Source organism: Megascapheus bottae, chromosome 3, assembly GCF_031878675.1.
Source record: "Megascapheus bottae isolate mThoBot1 chromosome 3, mThoBot2.hap1, whole genome shotgun sequence".
Lineage (NCBI taxonomy): Eukaryota > Metazoa > Chordata > Mammalia > Rodentia > Geomyidae > Megascapheus > Megascapheus bottae.
In genome coordinates this window covers 82,824,896-82,844,192 of record NC_143511.1, presented here as the reverse complement: position 1 = coordinate 82,844,192, position 19,297 = coordinate 82,824,896, and the positions used below count along the sequence as shown (strand labels likewise).

General features: G+C 40.2%; 1 protein-coding gene across 3 annotated transcripts in view; it reads left to right on the top strand.

Moving 5' to 3' along the window:
* Scai (suppressor of cancer cell invasion) overlaps positions 1-18,981 on the top strand; it is a 104,227-nt gene extending 85,246 nt beyond the window's left edge. For 2 of the 3 annotated variants that reach the window (XM_090330627.1, XM_090330626.1), the window contains 6 exons: positions 835-934; positions 3,445-3,526; positions 8,912-8,984; positions 13,026-13,199; positions 13,384-13,484; positions 14,582-18,981. In XM_090330627.1, coding sequence (XP_090186753.1) covers positions 835-934; positions 3,445-3,526; positions 8,912-8,984; positions 13,026-13,199; positions 13,384-13,484; positions 14,582-14,728 — 677 coding nt within the window. In that variant the 3' untranslated portion in view covers positions 14,729-18,981. Of the gene's footprint in view, positions 1-834; positions 935-3,444; positions 3,527-8,911; positions 8,985-13,025; positions 13,200-13,383; positions 13,485-14,581 lie in introns of those variants that run through there. The other variant, XM_090330628.1, reaches the window with a different exon arrangement.
* Positions 18,982-19,297: the final 316 nt, after the last annotated feature.

The window sequence follows — 19,297 nt, the reverse complement described above, 5'->3', positions numbered from 1 at the left end:
GGCTCACGCCTGTAATCTTAGCTGCTCAGGAAGCTGAGATTTGAGGGTCGGCTAGCCCAGGTACTAAAGAACCTGAGACTCTTATCTCTAATTAACCTCTAGAAAGCCAGGAAGTGGGGCTGAGACTCCAGGGGTAGGGTGGTAGCTTTGAGCTGAAGAGCTCAGGGACAGCACCCAGGCCCAGAGTTCAAGCCCTGTCACTGATTTTAAAAAGGTGGGGGAGGAATTTTGGGGGTTTGAGAATTTTCACATTCCACTAATATTTTTCTCTAAATTTTGCAGTTAGCTTATTTAAATTACATTATTAGAGCCAAAAGGTCTGATAAATACATGAGAACTTCTTGATCCCAGAAGATCAAAACCAGCCTAGAAAAGTAGAGACAGAGACAGAGGAGGTGTATATGTGTACACATATGTACATATTTGCACACTATTTTGAAGATTAAGATATCAGTGTGCAACTCTCTTTTTAAAGTAATTTCGTTTAAAAGAGACATTTAAATTTTGCTTCTATTGTAGAAGTCGTTTTGAACATCCCTTTTACTACCCAGGTTCATGGGACTCAGTAGATTCTTGTTTTGTTTGTCATTATATACTATTTGAAGAACTGATGAAAAATTAAATGATTTTTTTAAATGTTGAAATAAGCAACATGCCGAAATCATTTAAATATTGCATTAAATTAAAATGTTAGATTTTAAAATAATTAGACTGCTTTGTAATTATTTTCCAGTTTGTATAATGAGAGATTCCTTCAATACTTTTGCATCTGAATATCATCAGATCCATGTTACTCTCCAGCTGAATTCTAGGATTCTCCCTTTGTTTTGATAGGCCCTTATGACTTTGGAGGTGTTCTTACCAACAGCAACCGGGACGTTATAAATGGAGATGCAATCCACAAACGAAACCAGTCTCACAAGGAAATGCATTGGTATGTAGCTATGTCTCCTCTGTTGCAAGAATCCTAGCCCTCCTTTCAAAACAGTAAGTGGAGCAGAGACTTTCATTGCTACGGGAATGGTTCTCTTCGACCACAGTTAGTAACACTTACTGAGATGCCAGCAGTGTCAGATCAACATAGAAAACTAGAACTACACTGAGAAAAGATTTTTGGAGTATCTATTATATATTTGGCACTCTACTTTCATTAGGAATAACAGCAATTTTTTTTCTAACTTGAAGAACAGCAAATATGTCAACTTTTTTTCCTTAATATGAACTTTGGGATTTAGTAGTGGTGGTGGTGATGATCAGACCTACAGCCCTACACATGCAAGACAAGTGCTCTGCCACTGAGCAACATTTCCAGCCAGTATAAAGTTTTGAGTACATAGTTCTGTTGGTTTGATAGAGCATGAATTTACTTAGTTATATGATTTATAGGAAAAGTACCTTCACATTGCATAAACTGTTATTGTGCCTAAAATGTCTCTAGTTGAGAGAAGGGTAATTATGAATAAAAACGGGGCCAGGTGGAATGGTTCATATAATCACAGCTACTCTGGAGCCATCGACTGTGAAGATCATAAGGATAGCCCTGGCAAAAATGTAGCAAGTCAACTAAGCTGTGTGTAATGGCATTCATCTGTAATGTCAGCTATGCCAAAGGCTTTAGGTAGGAAGTTTCAGTACAAACAGATCATAGCTGAAAAAAATAGCTGTAGCAAAAATGGACCAGAGGCATGACTCAAATGGTAGAAAACATGCCTAAGAAGCACAAGAAGGCCCTGTGTACAGAACTAGCACCAAAAAGTGATGTATCTAAAATTCCATTTATGATAACTATTCAGCTGGTAACTTGGCTCACACTTGTAATCCTAGCTAATCAGGAAGCTGAGATCTGAGAATCCAGTTTAAAGCCAGTCTGGGCACTAAAGAATGTGAGGCTCTTCTCTCCAATTAACCACTAGAAAACTAGAAGTGGTACTGTGGTTCAAGGGGTAGGGTGGTAGCCTTGAGCTGAAGAGCTCAGAGATAGCACCCAGGCCCAAAGTTCAAGCCCCACAACTGACATCCCCCCCCCAAAAAAAAATTACTGGATGGTTTCATTTATATGTAATTTATTTTCCTCAGCTGTGGTGCTTGAACTCTGGGCTTGAGCTGTCCCTGAGTTCTTTTACTCAAGGCTAGTCCTCATAGTTAGTGCTGTGGCTCAAGTGGTAGGGCACTATCCGTGAGCACAAAAGGTCAGAGACAGCGCCCAGGCTCTCATTTCAATCCCCAGGACTGTCACATGCACAGTGACACACACACACACACACACACACACACACACGAGACATACTTCCAAGCATGTACTTCCCAGCAATCAGGAGGCTGTGGCAGGAGGTCAGTTTGAACTATATAGAGAATTCCAAACCAGCCTGGAACTGTGTCTCAAGAAAAATTTTAAAAGAAAAAAAGAAACAATAGCATTTGCTTATGTACTGACTTCTGAAGGCTCCATGTTATGTATTTATTCATTTTTAAGTATGTAGACTTCTCTTTTGCTTCGATTTTTTTTTTCGCAGTACTGGGATTTGAACTCAGGCCTTTATGTTTTCCAGTCAGATCCTTACCATTAGTGCCACATCCCCAGATTTTTTTTTTCTTTGTGGGTCATGGGTCTTGAACTCTGGGCCTAGGAGCTGTCCCTGAGCTCTTCTGCTCAAGGCTACCACCCAACCCCTTGACCCTCAGCCCCACTTCCCATTTTCCAGTATTAATTGGAGATAAGAGTATCACGTTCTTTAGTGCCTGGGCTGGCTTTCAACTCCATCCTCAGATCTCAGCCTCCTGAGTAGCTAGGATTACAGGCGTGAGCCACGGCGCCTGGCTATCCCTAGCTCTTTCTTATTTTTTGGAATAGGGTTTTACTTTTCTCAGACCAATGTAAGTAAGATGACAGGCCCACACCGGAACACCCAGATTACTTGTTGAGATATACTCTCAAAAACTTGGCATCGGTGGCTCATGCCTGTAATCCTAGCTACTCAAGAGGCTGAGATCTGAGGATCATGGTTTAAAGCTGGACATGAAAATCCATGAGGCACTTACCTCCAATTAACCACCAGAAAATGAAATGGCACTGTGGTTCAAAGTGCCAGAGCACTAGCCTTGAGTTGAGCTCAGGGACAGCAGCTCAACCCAGAATTCAAGCCCCAGGACTGACAGGGAAAAAAACAAAAAATTTGTTCCCAAGGTATATCTTAGAATCATCATCCTCTCAATCTCATCCTTCTAAGTAGCTAGCTTACCTATTCTTGAATAATAATGGTCTCTCAACAGTTTTTCAGGCCAACCCACTTAGATTGTCCCAGTAAATATAGACATGTTTTGTTCTCACCGTAATTACTCTTTGGTTTTCTCCCAGCACTGTGATTAAGAGGAGCATGGATCAGGATTTCTAAGCCTTGGCTGTCATAGTTGTGCAATCCCTCACAGTTGTTGTTATTTCTACAGCCTTCATCCTGGAGACCTGTACCCTTTCACAAGGAAGCCCCTGTTTGTCATCGTGGACTCGTCTAACAGTGTCGCCTACAAGGTGAGAGAGAGCAGTGTACACAGGCACCAGCTAAGGACGCCCCTTGTAGCGTGTGCCTTTTTATTGTGCTTTTTTTTTTTTCCAACTTAATTTACACAGTTCGGATTTAGTGTTTCTTTTCTTTTGAGGTTGTGCATGCTAGTCAGGATCTGGTGCTATGAATAGAAACAAGAAGAAAACGCATGAATGGACACACTCAGTGGAAAATAATAAATCCTCCTGCAGGAAAAAAATAATCAAGATTTCCAAGATCTCTGGTGGAAGGTTTATTTTTGTTTTATAACGCAGAGTAATATTCTTTTATAGAGGTAGAGACATAAGAATTGAATTTTATTTTCTAGTTTTCAAATGTTTTCCCTTTCTACACACTAAGCTGCTTTAGTTTAAGTAAAACTTTTGTCTCACCTTACAAAATGATAGTCCTTGCATATTAACATATTGTTTTACATTTGATTGACTTTAAAAAATTATGACAACCAGGTAATATTGAATATTGTAAGAATAACATGTCTTTTTAAAAAATCTTTTAATACTGAAACAATGATTTTTACTGATTTTCTTAAGAGAATGACAGATTAAACTCTTCAAAGTTTATTGTTAAGAGTTCAAACTATAAGAATTGAGGGGCTGGGAGTTTGGCCTAGTGATTAAAGTGCTTGCCTACCATGCACGAAGACCCGGGTTCGATTCCTTGGTACCACATACATAGAAAAAAGCCGGAAGTGGTGCTGAGGCACAAGTGGTAGAGCTCTAGCCTTGAGAAAGTCCAAGGACAGTGCTCAGTCCCTGAGCTCAAGCCCAGGACTGGCAAAAAACAAAAACAAAAACAAAAAAAAACTATAAGAATTGATAGGAATGGCCAGGAGTATGGCCTAGTGTTTGCCTAGCTTGCACAAAGCACTTGGTTCAATTCCTTGGTACCACATACACAGAAGAGGCCAGAAGTGGTACTGTGTATGGCTCAAGTGATAGAGGGCTAGCCTTGAGAAAGCTCAAAGACAGTGCCCAGGCCTTGAGTTCAAGTCCCAGCACTGCAAAAAAATAATAATAAAATGAAAAAGAATCGGTAGGAAATTGAAAACCCCACCTTTAGAGAGCTTTTGCACTGTGTTGGAATGTGTCCTTGATGAATTCTTTGTCCTGACACATGCTGGGACTCGAGCCTGGATGAAAAAGTTGTTTCTGTTATGGCTGTTCATGGGCACCAACAACATAAAGAAGCAAACAGTAGTTGATTTCAGGACTGGTAACACCCAATTGTCAAGAAGGATGGCTGAGGGCCGGGAGTTTGGCCTAGTGGTTAAAGTGCTTGCCTAGCATGCATGAAGACCCGGGTTCGATTCCTCGGTACCACATACATAGAAAAAAGCCGGAAGTGGTGCTGAGGCTCAAGTGGTAGAGCTCTAGCCTTGAGAAAGTCCAAGGACAGTGCTCAGGCCCTGAGCTCAAGCCCAGGACTGGCAAAAAAAAAAAAAAAAAAGAAGGATGGCTGAACCAGATGCTGGTGGCTCACAGCTGTAATCCTAGCTCCTCAGGAGACTGATATCTGAAGACTGATTCAAAGCCAGTCTGAGCAGGATAGTCCATGAGATTTATCTCCAATTAACCTCCAGAAAAAAGTGGAGCTATGGCTCAGAGTTGTAGGGCACCAGACTTAACCTTGACCAAAAGAGCTCAAGAATAGCACCCTGGCCCTGATTCCAAGCCCCACAAAAAAAAAGTGATAGCCCCAATTATATGCATTGCGTTTTGTTATTAATTTTATTTTTGCCAGTTCTGGGGTTTGAACTCAGGGCCTGGGTACTGTCCTTGGGTTTTCTCAAGGCTAGGCTTTACCACTTGAGCCACAGCACCATTTCTGGCTTTTTTCTATGTATGTGGTACCAAGGAATTGAACCCACGTCTTCATGCATGCTAGGCAAGCATGCTACCACTAGGCCAAACTCGCAGTATGGATTGCATTTTGTTTCATGACTTGTTTCTTTTTTTGTTTTTTTTTTTGTTGTTGTTTTTTTGCCAGTCCTGGGCTTGAGCTCAGGGCCTGAGCACTGTCCTTGGACTTTCTCAAGGCTAGAGCTCTACCACTTGAGCCTCAGCACTACTTCTGGCTTTTTTCTATGTATGTGGTACCAAGGAATCGAACCCAGGTCTTCGTGTATGCTAGGCAAAGCACTCTACCACAAGCCAAACTCCTGGCCCTGACTTGTTTCTTTTTTAGCATCTAGCCCACTCTGAGTTTTAAAGCTTCTTACTTCTTGCTACCCTCTTTTTTTTTCTCTCTCTCTCTCTTTTTTTTGGTCAGTTGTGGGGCATGAACTCTGGGCCTGGGTACTGTCCCTGAGCCCTCCAGTTCAAGACTACCACCCTACCCCTTGACCCACAGTACCACTTCCGTTTTTCTAGGGCTTTTAATTGGAGATAAAAGTCTCACGGTCATTAGTGCCCAGACTGGCTTTGAATCTCCATCCTCAGATCTCAGCCTCCTGAGTAGCTAGGATTACAGGTGTGAGCCACTGTACCCAGCTTTGCTCTCCTTTTTTTAAAGTATAATAATCGAAGTTTTGGATTTCAAGGAAATTAAATATCTGCTTTCTTGTGTGTATGTCTTAGAAGGTAGGAGAGGGTGAGAGGTTAGTGAAGGAAAAGGTTTATTGGTTATTATTCCCTTTAAACTTTCCAAGCCAAGAGTCCAATCAAATATGTGCCTTCTCAGAAATCAAAGGAAACTTTATTCTGTGTCTTTGTCAATGAAAAGGAATTGTTTGTTACAATCTGATGATAGGACAGAATGTATTGATACACCAGGTCAAGTTCATACCTTACCGTACATTTTTATGTACATTCAGAAAATTGTAACCTGGTGCTGGTGGCTCCCACTTGTAATCCTAGCTAGTCAGGAGGCTGAAGTCTGAGGATCATGGTTCACCCATCCCAGGCACAAAAGTCCATGAGACTCTTATCTCCAGTAAACTGCCAGAAAACTGGAAGTAGTGCTGTGACTCAAGTGGTAGAGAGCTAGAGCTGAAGAGCTCAGGGACAACGACCAGGCCAAATTCTAGACTCATACCCCCCAAAAAAGAAAAAAATTCTTTCTTTTGTCCAGACCTGGGACTTGAACTCAGGGTGTGAGCACTGTCCTTGGTCTTTTTCAAGATTATAGCTCTACCACTTGAGCTACAGTATCACTTCTGGCTTTTTCTGTGTTTGTGATACCAAGGAATGGTACCTGGAACTTTGTGCGTGCTAGGCAAGCAGTCTGCCACTAGGCCAAACTCCCAGCCAAGAAAAGAAAAATTTAATATGTTTTTACTCCCAATGATACTTCATAATTGGATGTCACCTTTCACACCCTCACATATATTGTCTTTGAAAGTTTGTGAGACTCTTATCTCCATTTAACGACCAAAAAAACCCAGAATGGAGTTGTGGCTCAAGTGGTAGAGTGTTAGCCTAGGCCCCAAATTCAGGCCCCAGGACTAGCAAAAACCCAGTTTCTGTGGCTCACGACTATAATTCTAGCTACTCAGGAGGCTGAGATTTGAGGATCAAGGTTCAAAAGCCCTGGCACAAAAGGACCTGAGACTCTTATCTCCAATTAACCTCTAGAAAATGGGAAGTGGGGCTTGGCTCAAGGGTAGGGTGGTAGCCTTGAGCTGTAGAGCTCAGGGACAACTCCCAGGCCAGGTGTAAAGCCATAGTTTTGAACTGAAGAGCTGAGGGACAGTTCCCCGGCCGAGTTCAAGCCCCAGGACCCACAAAAAAGCCGGTTTCTGTATTCAAATTACAGTTCCCATGATACCAAAAAAATAGTATCTGCTTTTGAGGTTATTTTAAATATTAATAAATTAGTATAATAGAAATTTAGAATGAGTTTATTTCTGTTTTTTTTTTCCCCCTTTTTTGTCGGGCTTGGACTCTGGGCCTTGGCACTGTTCCTGAGCTCCGTAGCTCACAGCTACCACCCTACCCCTTCAGCCACAGAGCCACTTCGGTTTTCTAGTGGTTAATTGGAGATAAGAGTCTCATGGTCTTGGTCTTTAGTACTTGGGCTGGCATTGAAACGCAGTCCTCAGATCTCAGCCTCCTGAGTAGCTGAGGTTACAGGCTAAACCACCATACCCAACTGAAATTGGTTTATTTCTAAGAACATATATCTTTTAACTTATTTATTTTCATTTTCGTAGTACTTTAGAGGCTGTGTGTGTGTGTGTGTGTGTGTGTGTGTGTGTCTTGTGGCTTGAATTCAGGGCCTGAGCCCTATCTGTGGGCTTTCTCAGGGGCATTCTACCACTTGAGCCACAGCACCACTTCCAGCTTTTTCTGTGAATGTGTTACCAAGGAATGGAACCTGGGTCTTCATGCATGCTAGGCAAGCACTCTGCCACTAGGTCACACTCATGGCCCTTATTATTTATTTATTTTTGTGGCATTTGAATTTATACTCAGGGCCTTGTGCTTGCAAAGCAGCCACTCTAAACTCTAGTACTTGAGCCATACACCCCTTCCCCTTTTCAAGTCATTTTTTATTTTGCTCCTAAGAGTTTATTTGTACTTTATCAAACAGTTTATCATTTTACTTATGATTTTGCTTATGAAAGTCTTATCTTTAGGAAAAAGATATCGTTAATTATACAGTCTTTTTTTTTTTTTTTTTTTGGTTAGTAGTAGGGCTTGAACCCTGGGCCTCGACATCTCTGAGCTCTTCAGCTCAAGGCTACTGCTCTACCACTTTAAACCATAGAGCCACTTCTAGTTTTCTGGTGGTTAATTCAAGATTAGAGTCTCATAGACTTTTGGACTTTCATGCCCAGGCTGGCTTTGAACCTTGACCCTCAGATCTCAGCCTCCTGAGTTGCTAGGATTACAGGCGTGAGCGATTGGTGCCTGGCCACAAAGTCTTGAGTATTAGTTTAGTTCTTAGTAGAATTAACACATTGACATTCTAGTTATATATATTATTTTATGTGAGCAGTGAAAGGTTACTGTAATTCTCAATCAGAGATGGCTCCAGTCCTCACATACCGGTAAATCAGACTTTAGAGGCTAAAATCAGAGTTTAGTTTGAGGCTCTTAAAAGCTAAGATCCTGCGTTTTGGAAAATTTACCCTTTCATGTCCTGTACCAGAAGGGGTATATATTTGCTGTTATTTTTAAAATCAGTAGTTGAATTATTAATGATAACTGTTCAGTGAGAAACTTTTTTATTAGCAAGTCTATATGCATAGTCATTAGGTATGCATGTTATATGTCTGCAGAGCTGCTTTTTCCACATCTGCTTAGAATCAGAAGAACTCAGTCTGTACCCATGATGTACTTTGACAAAATGTTAAGTAACTCCCATTGGTCAGATTTTTAATAAGATATTTAAATTCTTGTATATTACAGAATTTCACAAACTTGTTTGGACAGCCACTAGTCTGCTTACTATCTCCCACGGCATATCCAAAAGCTTTACAAGGTACGTTCTCTCAGTGTCTGACATATATAGTAGCTGCGTATGAGCCGGAACTTCATTTTGAGAAATACTGATCTTTGTTTTCCCTCCCATACTGATTAAGTGTGGATTTATGCTGTTTAATGTGGCAGGTGTCAAAACAACTATACCCAGAAGCCTTGCCAACAACCAGACTTCTTAACGTGCCTTGAGATAATTCCTATCTGAGGAAGAGTGGTTTTGGTCCCTTGCTGTTGGGAAACTCATGAACCATAATTTAAAAATTTGTTTTGCAGGCATTTGTCTTGATTTACTTGTTCTATTTTCTACATCTTTGGTTATATATTTAGGCATCTTAGATTTCTGATCTAGGAAACTTTCCAGCTTATGCTTAAGAGTTAGGATAATCTATTTGGTACAACTTAAAAGGGTCTTGTCCCTCACCCACTCACCTACCCATTAAATTTTTACCTCGTGCTATTTAAATGAAAGAACCTCTTCCAAATCTGCCAGAAGGACAAGTTTGTTTGGGCCATTTTTCTAGTGGCTGCAAATCAAAAGATCTTTTGCCCTTAGTAACTTGTCCTTAATCGGAAGCATAAAGTATAATTCTAACTCCCAGTCATTTCGTAGGTTACATACTCAGCAAGCTTACCACTGTCTTAGCAGTACTTGTCACTGTTTCGCTATCTCCCTGACTGTGAATAGTGCCGATGTCTCTCTGTGGGAGATGGCATTGTACTGCCACCTCCCAGCTCTGAAGTCCTGTCTGCTGACATAGTTTGACACAGGAAGTGAAGGTCAGCATTTGAATGCCTGAGAGAAGCTGGAGACTTTCACCTTTGTTTTAAGGTAAGTTCTGCTGCTTAACAGGGAAAAACAAAGCAAAACATATAGAAATACTAAGTTCATGTAGCCACAAGCTAAATTCCTATGGGATAGAACTTACCTTCAAACAACGGTAAAATTCTCCTGCTTTGAGGATTTTGTCATCCTGTTAGTCATTTCTGGATGGGCTCTAGTCAGTCCAGCTAGTTGAGAGTGCTATCCATCTGTTGTGTCTTGATGTAGCTTTATGAAAAACTACATCCTCAAATGGGTTAATGACAGCATTATTTGGCCTGAAAGACTATTAGGTAGAAGGAAAAGCACAGAGTTTGGAAACCAAATGACAGACTGAATCTCAACCTCACCTCTTAACTTGCTGTGTGATCTATAACAGTTAGTCAGCAATCTGTGTCTCAGTTACCTCATCTGTCAAAGGGAAATAATACTAGTGCCTACCTCATAGAACAGTGCTAGGTATCTAGAAATAGTGCTAGTTATCCAGAAAATACTCTCATGGTCATAATATGCTTAGTTGTCATGTGTGTACTTGACCCTTTGGCCCCAGCATCCTGTCTTTGAGCTCTGAAGCTTCGACCTCATGTATCTGAATTAAAATTCTTCACCTAAACACATGTATAGTTCTATTAAGAGAGAGATTAGGACCACTGCAAAAGATTTGGCCCTCTATCTTGGAACAAACCTAGCAGTTTCCTGTTCTTTAGGAGTCAAAAGCCTACATCTCTGTCATTAGCCAAGATTAGCTTTATTCATTCAATACCAATTATCTAGCTTTTTTTGTTTGTTTGTTTGTTTTTGTTTTGTTGGTCATGGGGCTTGAACTCTGGGCCTGGGCAATGTCCTTAAGCTTTTCAGCTCAAAGTTAGTGCTACAGTACCGCTTCTGGTTTTCTGGTGGTTAATTGGCGATAGGAGTCTCATGGACTTTGGTGCCTGGGCTGGCTTTGAACTGTGATCCTCAGATCTCAGCCTCCTGAGTAGCTAGGATTGCAGGCATGCACCATCAGCCCTGGTTCTACCATGAATCAGGTAACAAAGATAATATGTTAGATTCCTGATAGTATGTTAGATTTCTCACAGAGCCAGTGTCCAGTAGAAATGACCTAAGTACTGTGAGAGGCACAGGAACACTGCCAAGTAGCTGATAACCAGTGCATGGGTTAAAGCAAGGGGATAAGAAGTCTGAGGTGGACTTCAGACATGGAGAATCACATGATGATGAGGGTTGGAAACATTAAGTGTTCCTGTGGAGATACTGCATGGGCTAGGCTTAAGAAAAGAGAGCTTAAGAGTGCACTCAGAGAAATTAAAGTAGCTTTTCTACTTGAAGGATAGTGTAGGACTGCGAGACTGAATGATAAAAAACCTTTTAAGATTTGTTACATGATTTAAGTAAAGCACAGTGGGGTCTCAGCAAAGAATTTCAGAAGAGTGGAATGAAAGAACATGTGGTTAAGCTAGTCGAGAATGAATTACTGGAATAGGGAGACAAAGTGGCTGGAGCTGGTACTCAGTGACCGATACAAAGCCCATTTGCACCAGCAAGATGTGATGGGCTGCGTATGGGAGCAAGAAGATAGGACTAGACTTTCAGATCTCTAGCTCAGTCGTTGGTGGGACCAAGAAGAGAAGCATGTTTGCAAAGAATAAAATGGGAAGAAATTTGCTTTCCATTGTGGGCATCAAGGTGCTTTGACAGGTTGAATTTAGGAGTCTAGAGCAACACTTCCAATAGAACTATCGAGTAAGTTTTACATCTGATTTTTAAATTTTTCTACTACCCACTTTGTGTGTGTGTGTGTGTGTGTGTGTGAGAGAGAGAGAGAGAGAGAGAGAGAGAGAGAGAGAGAGAGAGAGAGAGAGAGAGAGAGAGAGAGAGAGAGAAAACGTAAACTTTCTTGCTCTAAGGCTAGTGTTCTACCACTAATGAGCTGGAGCTCTACTTCCAGCTTTTTGTTGGTTCATTGGAGATATCAGTCTCACAGACTTTCTTCTCTGGGCTGGCTTCAAACTGTAATCCTTGGTTCTCAGTCTCCTCAATAACTAGGATTACAGACTTACAGACATGAGCTACCAGTCCCCAGCTTACCCAATTTTTTTGTTGTTGTTGTTGGTCATGAGTTTTGAACTCTGGGCCTGGGCACTGTACCTGAGCTGTTCAGTTCAAGGCTAGTGCCCTACCACAGTGCCACTTCCAGTTTTCTGATAGTTAGTTGGAGATAAGAACTAAGGGCTGAACTCACACCTGTAATCCTAGCTACTTAGAGGGCTGAGATCTGAGGATCTCAGTTCAAAGTGAGCCTGGACACTAAAGTCCATGAGACTCTTATCTCCAGTTAGCCACTAGAAAAGTAGAAGTGGAGCTGTGACTCCAGGGGTAGGGTGGTAGCCTTGAGCTGAAGAGCTCAGGGACAGTACCCAGACCCAAAGTTCAGGCCCCACAACTGACCAAAAAAAAAAAATCTTACCGAATTTCATGCCCAGGCTAGCTTTGAACCATGATCCTCATATCTCAACCTCCTGAGTAGATAGGATTACAAGTATGAGCCAACAGTGTCTGACTTGTCCACATTTTTTTAAACATATACAGAAAAAGATGAATGAATGTTAGCATCATGCCTTTTTTCTTTAAAAAGGTATTTTTGGTATTGTGATATTTTGGGTTTTGTTTGTTGTCTTTTCTTTTTTGGAACTAGAGATTGAAACTAGGTCCTTGTACTTGCTATGCAAACATTTTGTCACTGAGCTACATCCCTGCCCCAGGTTCTTTCTTTTTTTTTTTTAACTGAAATTTTGAAATCCACTGCATATTATATTGTGTCTCAATGTGGACATTTTGAGTATCCAGTAATTACTACAAATTCAACAGGTACATTAGGTGGTAAAATCAGAGGAGCCAATGAGATAAGCAGTGTATAGGGTCAGAGAAAGAAATTGCTGATATTTAGGGTTCACCAGAGAAAGAACAGTTAACCAAAGAGAATGAAAAAGAATTCAGAGAATGCAAGATTTCATTTCTCTTATATACACAAGGCTCCAATTTTATGTTGGCTCAAAAGAAGTCAATATGCCTGGGGTATATTTTTGCACTTGTAGAAAGAACTTGCATTTTTGAATTGCTTTAATTTTATATCTCATCACTATATTAAAGTATTCCTCATCTGTATCTTTTACCTTTTGCAAAACTGTTGTCTATATGTGTAACATGTTTGTATTACAGATCAATCTCAACGTGGTAGCCTCTTCACTCTCTTTTTGAACAATCCTCTAATGGCCTTCCTGTTTGTCTCTGGACTGTCAAGCATGCGTAGAAGCCTATGGGAAAAGTGTCAAGAGTACCTTCGAAAAATCAACCGTGATATTGCCCAGCTCCTGACCCATTCGCGTTCAATAGGTACCCTACCAGTCTAACCGCACACTTAACCAAATGTAATTCTTACCTATCTTAAAGTGCTTGGATTTGAAAAGGGCTTTGTCCCAGGCAGGAAAGTTGAGAGCATTTTCCTGAACTTTCTTCATCTTTTTTGAAGTGTAATTTCCACATAAACCTTTTACTGTCACCTTTCTCCTCTTTACAGATCAGGCATTTCTGCAGTTTTTTGGAGATGAATTTCTTCGCTTGCTTCTCACAAGATTCATCTTCTGTTCAGCCACCATGAGAATGCACAAGATTTTTCGGGTAGGTAAAAAATATTGTTAATGACATAGTTTTACTCATTTCAGTGTCAGATACTACAGGACACTTATATAAAATAAAATTTAAGTTTACAGGGGCTGGGAGTTTGGCCTAGTGGTAGAGTGCTTATCTAGCATGCACGAAGACCTGGGTTCAATTCCTCAGTACCACATATGTAGAAAAAAGCCAGAAGTGGTGCTGTGGCTCAAGTGGTAGAGCTCTAGCTGTGAGGGTAGCCCAAGGTCAGTGCTCAGGCCCTGAGCCCAAGCCCTGGACTGCCAAAAAAAAAAAAGTTTCATGGACTTTAGTACCTAGGCTGGCTTTGAACCATGATCCTTTGATCTCAGCCTCCTGAGTAGCTAGGATTATAGGTGTGAGCCACTATAACTGGCACTGCCACCGCCTCCGCTTCCTCCTCCTCCGCTTTTCTTCCTCCTCCTCCTCCTCCTCCTCCTCCTCCTCCTCCTCTTCTTCTTCTTTTTCTTCTTCTTCTTCTTCTTCTTCTTCTTCTTCTATTCCCAAGTGCTGTAAAACTGACTTATATCCATATCCATAACACACTGTAAATCTGTCTTTTGATATATGTCCCATCTATATTATCCCAGTATCTCAAATAAAACCTGAATCTGCATTCTGTCCCCAGATTAGTTGCTTTGCCTCCTTTCTTTCAGTAGCCCCCAACTTCTTATCTGCTCTATTAATATTTCTTGTATAATTATAAGTGTAATTAACTACCAAAGCCATTAATTTGAATATTTCTCTTGTCATTTTGGCTACATTGATTTAACAAGCTGTGTTGGATTTTCAGATGTGCTAACATTCTTCACTCCCAGAAAGCATCTGTATGTGGTTCCTAGATGATACTGAATTATGTGCGTAACAGTGATATGGATCTCGGCAAACATTTGTAAAACAAATCACTAAATCTTAGGTGAAAGCATATGAAATTATCATTTTTAGAGATCAAATAGTAATTCAGCTATCAACCACTATCAAGAAAAACAAATTTTAGTCTCTCCTTAATGATGTATCAAAGCTATATATAATTTTCTTCCATTAAATTCACCCACTTGATTTTTTTTTTCTTCTTTACCTACCAGGAAACACGAAACTACCCAGAGTCGTACCCACAACTGCCACGGGATGAAACAGTGGAGAATCCTCATCTTCAGAAGCACATTTTGGAACTAGCGGCCATCTTGGATGTCCGAAGTGTCTTCTTTGAAAATACCATCGATGACTATTAGAACCATAACACTCCTGTTGAAACCGTTTTCATTCTCCACAGATTTTAAATGGTGCAGTTTTCTAATGTGATGACAGACACACAGTGTGTAACTTAGTTTTTATTTTTTAATTTTAGGACCACAAACTGAGAAAACAAGTTCAAACTTTTAGGATCACTTTTTAAATGCAGTCTTTCAGGTCTTTTAAAGTGTCAATCTTGGACTTTTAATTTTTTTTCTTTTTTTTTTTTGGTTTTGACATCTGCATACTTACTTGCAACATCCAATCCTATAGGATTTTCACCCTGAGAAGAGCAAGTTGTTTGTTTTTCATAATGAGGAAAATTCCACACTTTTACCCTTGGACCTTTTATGACTGGATTTAGAGAACACGCAAATGAAATTGTCTAGCATGAACTACTGAAACTCAAGAACAATATCCTTCCCTGGTATTGCTTTTCAATCTGCATTAGTAGGAAAAATGTGTGATTCTCTGAAGCGTGGTAACAGTTCTTGAAATCATTGAATTCCTTTTAATAATTATGTCAATAATTCAGAAACCTTGAGTTGATTTGCCTCAGAATACTAAATCTTTGGGCTGGGAGTTTGGCCTAGTGGTAGAGTGCTTGCCTAGCATGCACAAAGACCCAGGTTCGATTCCTTGGTTCCACATACATAGAAAAAGCCAGAAGTGGTGCTGTAGCTCAAGTGGTAGAACTCAAAGCCTTGAGAAAGTCCAAGGACAATGCTAAGGCCCTGAGCTCAAGCCCAGGACTGGCAAAAAAAATAAATAAATAAAACTAAATCTTTAATTAGGACTTGAGGTGATTATGAATACTTGGAATGTGTGAGTCTTCTGTTACATGACATTTGCATAGTTTTGAGTGTTGGAAATGAAATAGGCAATAACAAATATTTCAGTCAAAAAACAAAACAGTGGTTGGCTTCCTAATAGTGTCTCCAATGGGAATTTTCCTTACATGCTTGAGTTTCTGAGATCATTCGAGATTGAAGTCAGTGTACAGTACAGTTTCTGATGTTTAGACTAGTTCAAGTTTCTTCAGACTTTAAAATCAGATATTCCTACTGTCAGTTGAAGGTATCTTGGTGTTATGAAGGTAAAATGTATGTTGATTTTTTTTTCATTCACAGTTTAGGGATATGATTTGATAAAAACTTCCATGGTAGTTTATATTCATGTACAAGTGTTATTGTTTTATTTAGGGCTCTGTGTAATATGAAGATGTTTGTGCTTCACTTCCCTTCATCATTGCACTAGATATAAATAGTGATCTCTTCATCACTTGATGTAAAACTTTCAAGTTTAGAAGCTTATTAATCAAAAGGCCTATTACCTAATCTTTGTATAGACTTGCAGCTTACCCTTGGCTATACCAGGGCAAATGAAGTGATTACTTTGAAGTCTCTTTCCTTCGTCCCTTGGAAATTTTACTGTAAGATGTTACACTTGGTTGTCATTTCTGACCTAGAGAATTGTTTTGGTATTAAGTATGCCATAACCTGTTCCAATTTGGCTGCTTTTTCATCTAAAATCAAATAATTGTTCATGGGTTTAAAGACCTTTTGTGTTTCATTTCCATTTTAAAACGTACTTTATTTTTGTTTATTTCTTTCAAACAGTGTTTCTAAAACCTGGGAAAGTCACTCTGGGATAAGCTTTCTTTTGCTAGTGAATTACTTCTTATTTGCAAATAGATTTCTTCTTTCCCCACTCATTTTTTCCCCCAGTATCTTAATAAATTTCCCAGTTTTCTTTTCCTAACAGCACTCACCTGAACTTCAGCAGGAGACTGTCTTTAATTATCTGGCCTCTTGTTCCCCTTGTCTCAAGGTTCTGTGCCTGTTATACTCCTCTCTTCCCCACATTTTTTTTCCTCTCCTCTGATGTTCAAATAATGTGTATCTTCCTGACTTTCATCTTTACCTGCTACACAAAAGGAGCACTGGTCTGAGAACCTGGAGATGTGAGTTTTATTTCTGGCTTTCTTAGTAACTAGAAGGATGTCCTGTGACAAATGGCTTCATGTGTCTTGCTTTTCAGCCCTCTCCCATGCAAAGAGCAGTGCTTGATCCAACATCATTTCCAATTCTCATTCTACAGTGCGGATATTTAGTTCCTGAAATTCTGATTTGTCCATTACCAGAAAAACTCATGTCTGTTTTTACTCTAGGTAACATATTTTTCTAGATCATGTTTATAGATCATCTGTTGGAGAAAATTATCAAGTCCCACTTAGCTTTTTTAGAGACTAGCTCAGAGAGAGAGAGACTATACTCTACAGACTAGAGCCCAGGGCCGTGTTCCTCCTAGGCAAAAGCTATACCAGAAAGCCACATTCCTAGCCCTTCATTCTACTTTAGAAGTTTAACTACCAGTAAAAAATTCTACTTCTAGGAGTATGGCCTAGTGGTATGGTAGAGTGTTCACCTAGCATGCATGAAGCTGTAGGTTGGATTCCTTTGTATCACATACACAGAAAAGGCCAGAAGTGGTGCTGTGGCTTAAGTGGTAGAGCACTAGTCTTGAGAATGCCCAAGGACAGTGCCCAAATCCTGGATTCAAGCCCCAAGACTGGCCAAAAAAAAAAAAGTAAAGGATTATACACCTCTCACCTCAGGGAACCATGCCGTAATCTAAAGTCCCATAGTGATTCCTAAGAAAGACATATTTGTAATGATGAAAACTTGTAATAAAAATAAAACCCCAAAAGAGCCAGACAACTGTTTAGTAAGGAAAGTAATAGATGTCCATAACTCTTGCACTCAGAGATGAGGCAGGATTGTGAGTTCCAGATGAAACTGGACTATATCGTTTCAAAAACTAAATGAACTGAAATGATCTTGAATCTTCAAAGTGAGCATAACTGTTTGAAAGTGCTCTAGACTTGCAAATAGGTAAGTAGTAATTCACACCACTAATCCTAGCTACTTAAGAGTCTGAGATCTGGAGGATCAATGTTAAAGACCAGCTTGGGCAAAACAAACAAAAAAAACTAGATTCAGAATATCCAGCAAAAGGTAGGGTTAGAGGCATATTGCTCAAGTGATAAAACACCTGCCTCGCAAGTATGAGACCCAAATTCAATCCCCAGTCCTACCCACAGCCACTGATTTCCATGGCTGCTTTGACTCACTGGTGAAGCAATCAAAGTTCTGGGTTCTGTGGATGGCTCTGTAGTAGAGTGCTTTCCCAGCATGTGCACAGCTCTGGCTTCAGACTGCAGCACTGCACACACACACACACACACACACACACACACACACACACACACACAGAATGCTTGGCTTAGACAGGAGATGATGGTGCATGTAACCTATAATTGCAGCACTAAATAGGTAAAATCAGAAGAGATGCAAGTTTGAGGCCAGCTTGAGTTACATAACAATATCCTGTCTCGAATAAAGGAAAAAAATGCAAAGAAAATTTTCTTTTTTCCCAGTTTTCTGGTAGTTAATTGGAGACGAGAGTCTCACATACTTTTGTGCCCAGGCTGGCTTGGAACCTCAATCCTCAGAGCTCAGCCTTCTGAGTAGTTAGGATTACCGGCATAAGCCACCAGCTCCCAGCTCAAAGGAAATAGTCTTGTCTTCATGAAGCTAATGTCTTGGTAGAGGAATCAGGCAGTAAATGTAAGATGTGTTAGACAATGATGAATATGATGGAGAAAACAGCACATTTGGAAGGTAAAATATTTCTTTTAAAAAAAGAACAATGTATAGAAGGTTAGGAGCATGATTCAAGTGGTAGAGCACCTATCTTAGTGTACAGCTCACCAAAATGAAATAGAATGATATAAAATAAAAATAACAAGCAGTGTGGCCTAGTGGTGAGTGCTTACCTAGCATGCACAAAGACCTGGGTTTGATTCCTCTGTACCTCACACACAGAAAAGGCCAGAAATGGTGCTGTGGGTCAAGTGGTAGCATGCTATTCTTGAGAAAGTGCAAGGACAGTGCCCAGGCCTGAGTTCAAAGCCCCAGGACTGACAAAAACAAAACCCACAATCTGGGCATTGGTGGCGTAGGACTATAAGCCAAGGTACTTAGGATCACAGTATTGCAGTTCAAAGCCAGCCTGGGCAGGAAGGCTCTGGAGACTCTTATCTCCAGTTAACTACTAAAAAAGCCAGAAGTAGAGCTGTAGTTCAAGTAGTAGTGCTAGCCTGGAGCACAAAATCTGAGTTAAAACCCCAGAACCAGCACCAAAAATAGTGATGAAAGTCAGAAGGTAGCATGGATAAGAAGGTGACATTTGGCAAAGGGGGGTGGGTGGGCAGAAAACAGTTTTCTTACATTTTGTTAGGAAAAATTTAGGTGCACAGAATTGAATAATTCTGTGTGCTTTTACCCAGCCTCTACATTTTCATATGTTAATCAAGGGAGTGGTATGTAAAAAGAACAGTCACCCAATGGCTCAGTGGAACTGAGGCAAGAATTTTGTGTTTAAATTGCTTTTACCATCCCTCCTTATAAATATTTTTTAATTTGGCCTTTGCTTATTTCATTTCAGAATTCATAAATATTTAAATATTAGTAATAAGACTACCAAAGCAATAGAAAACAAAATCT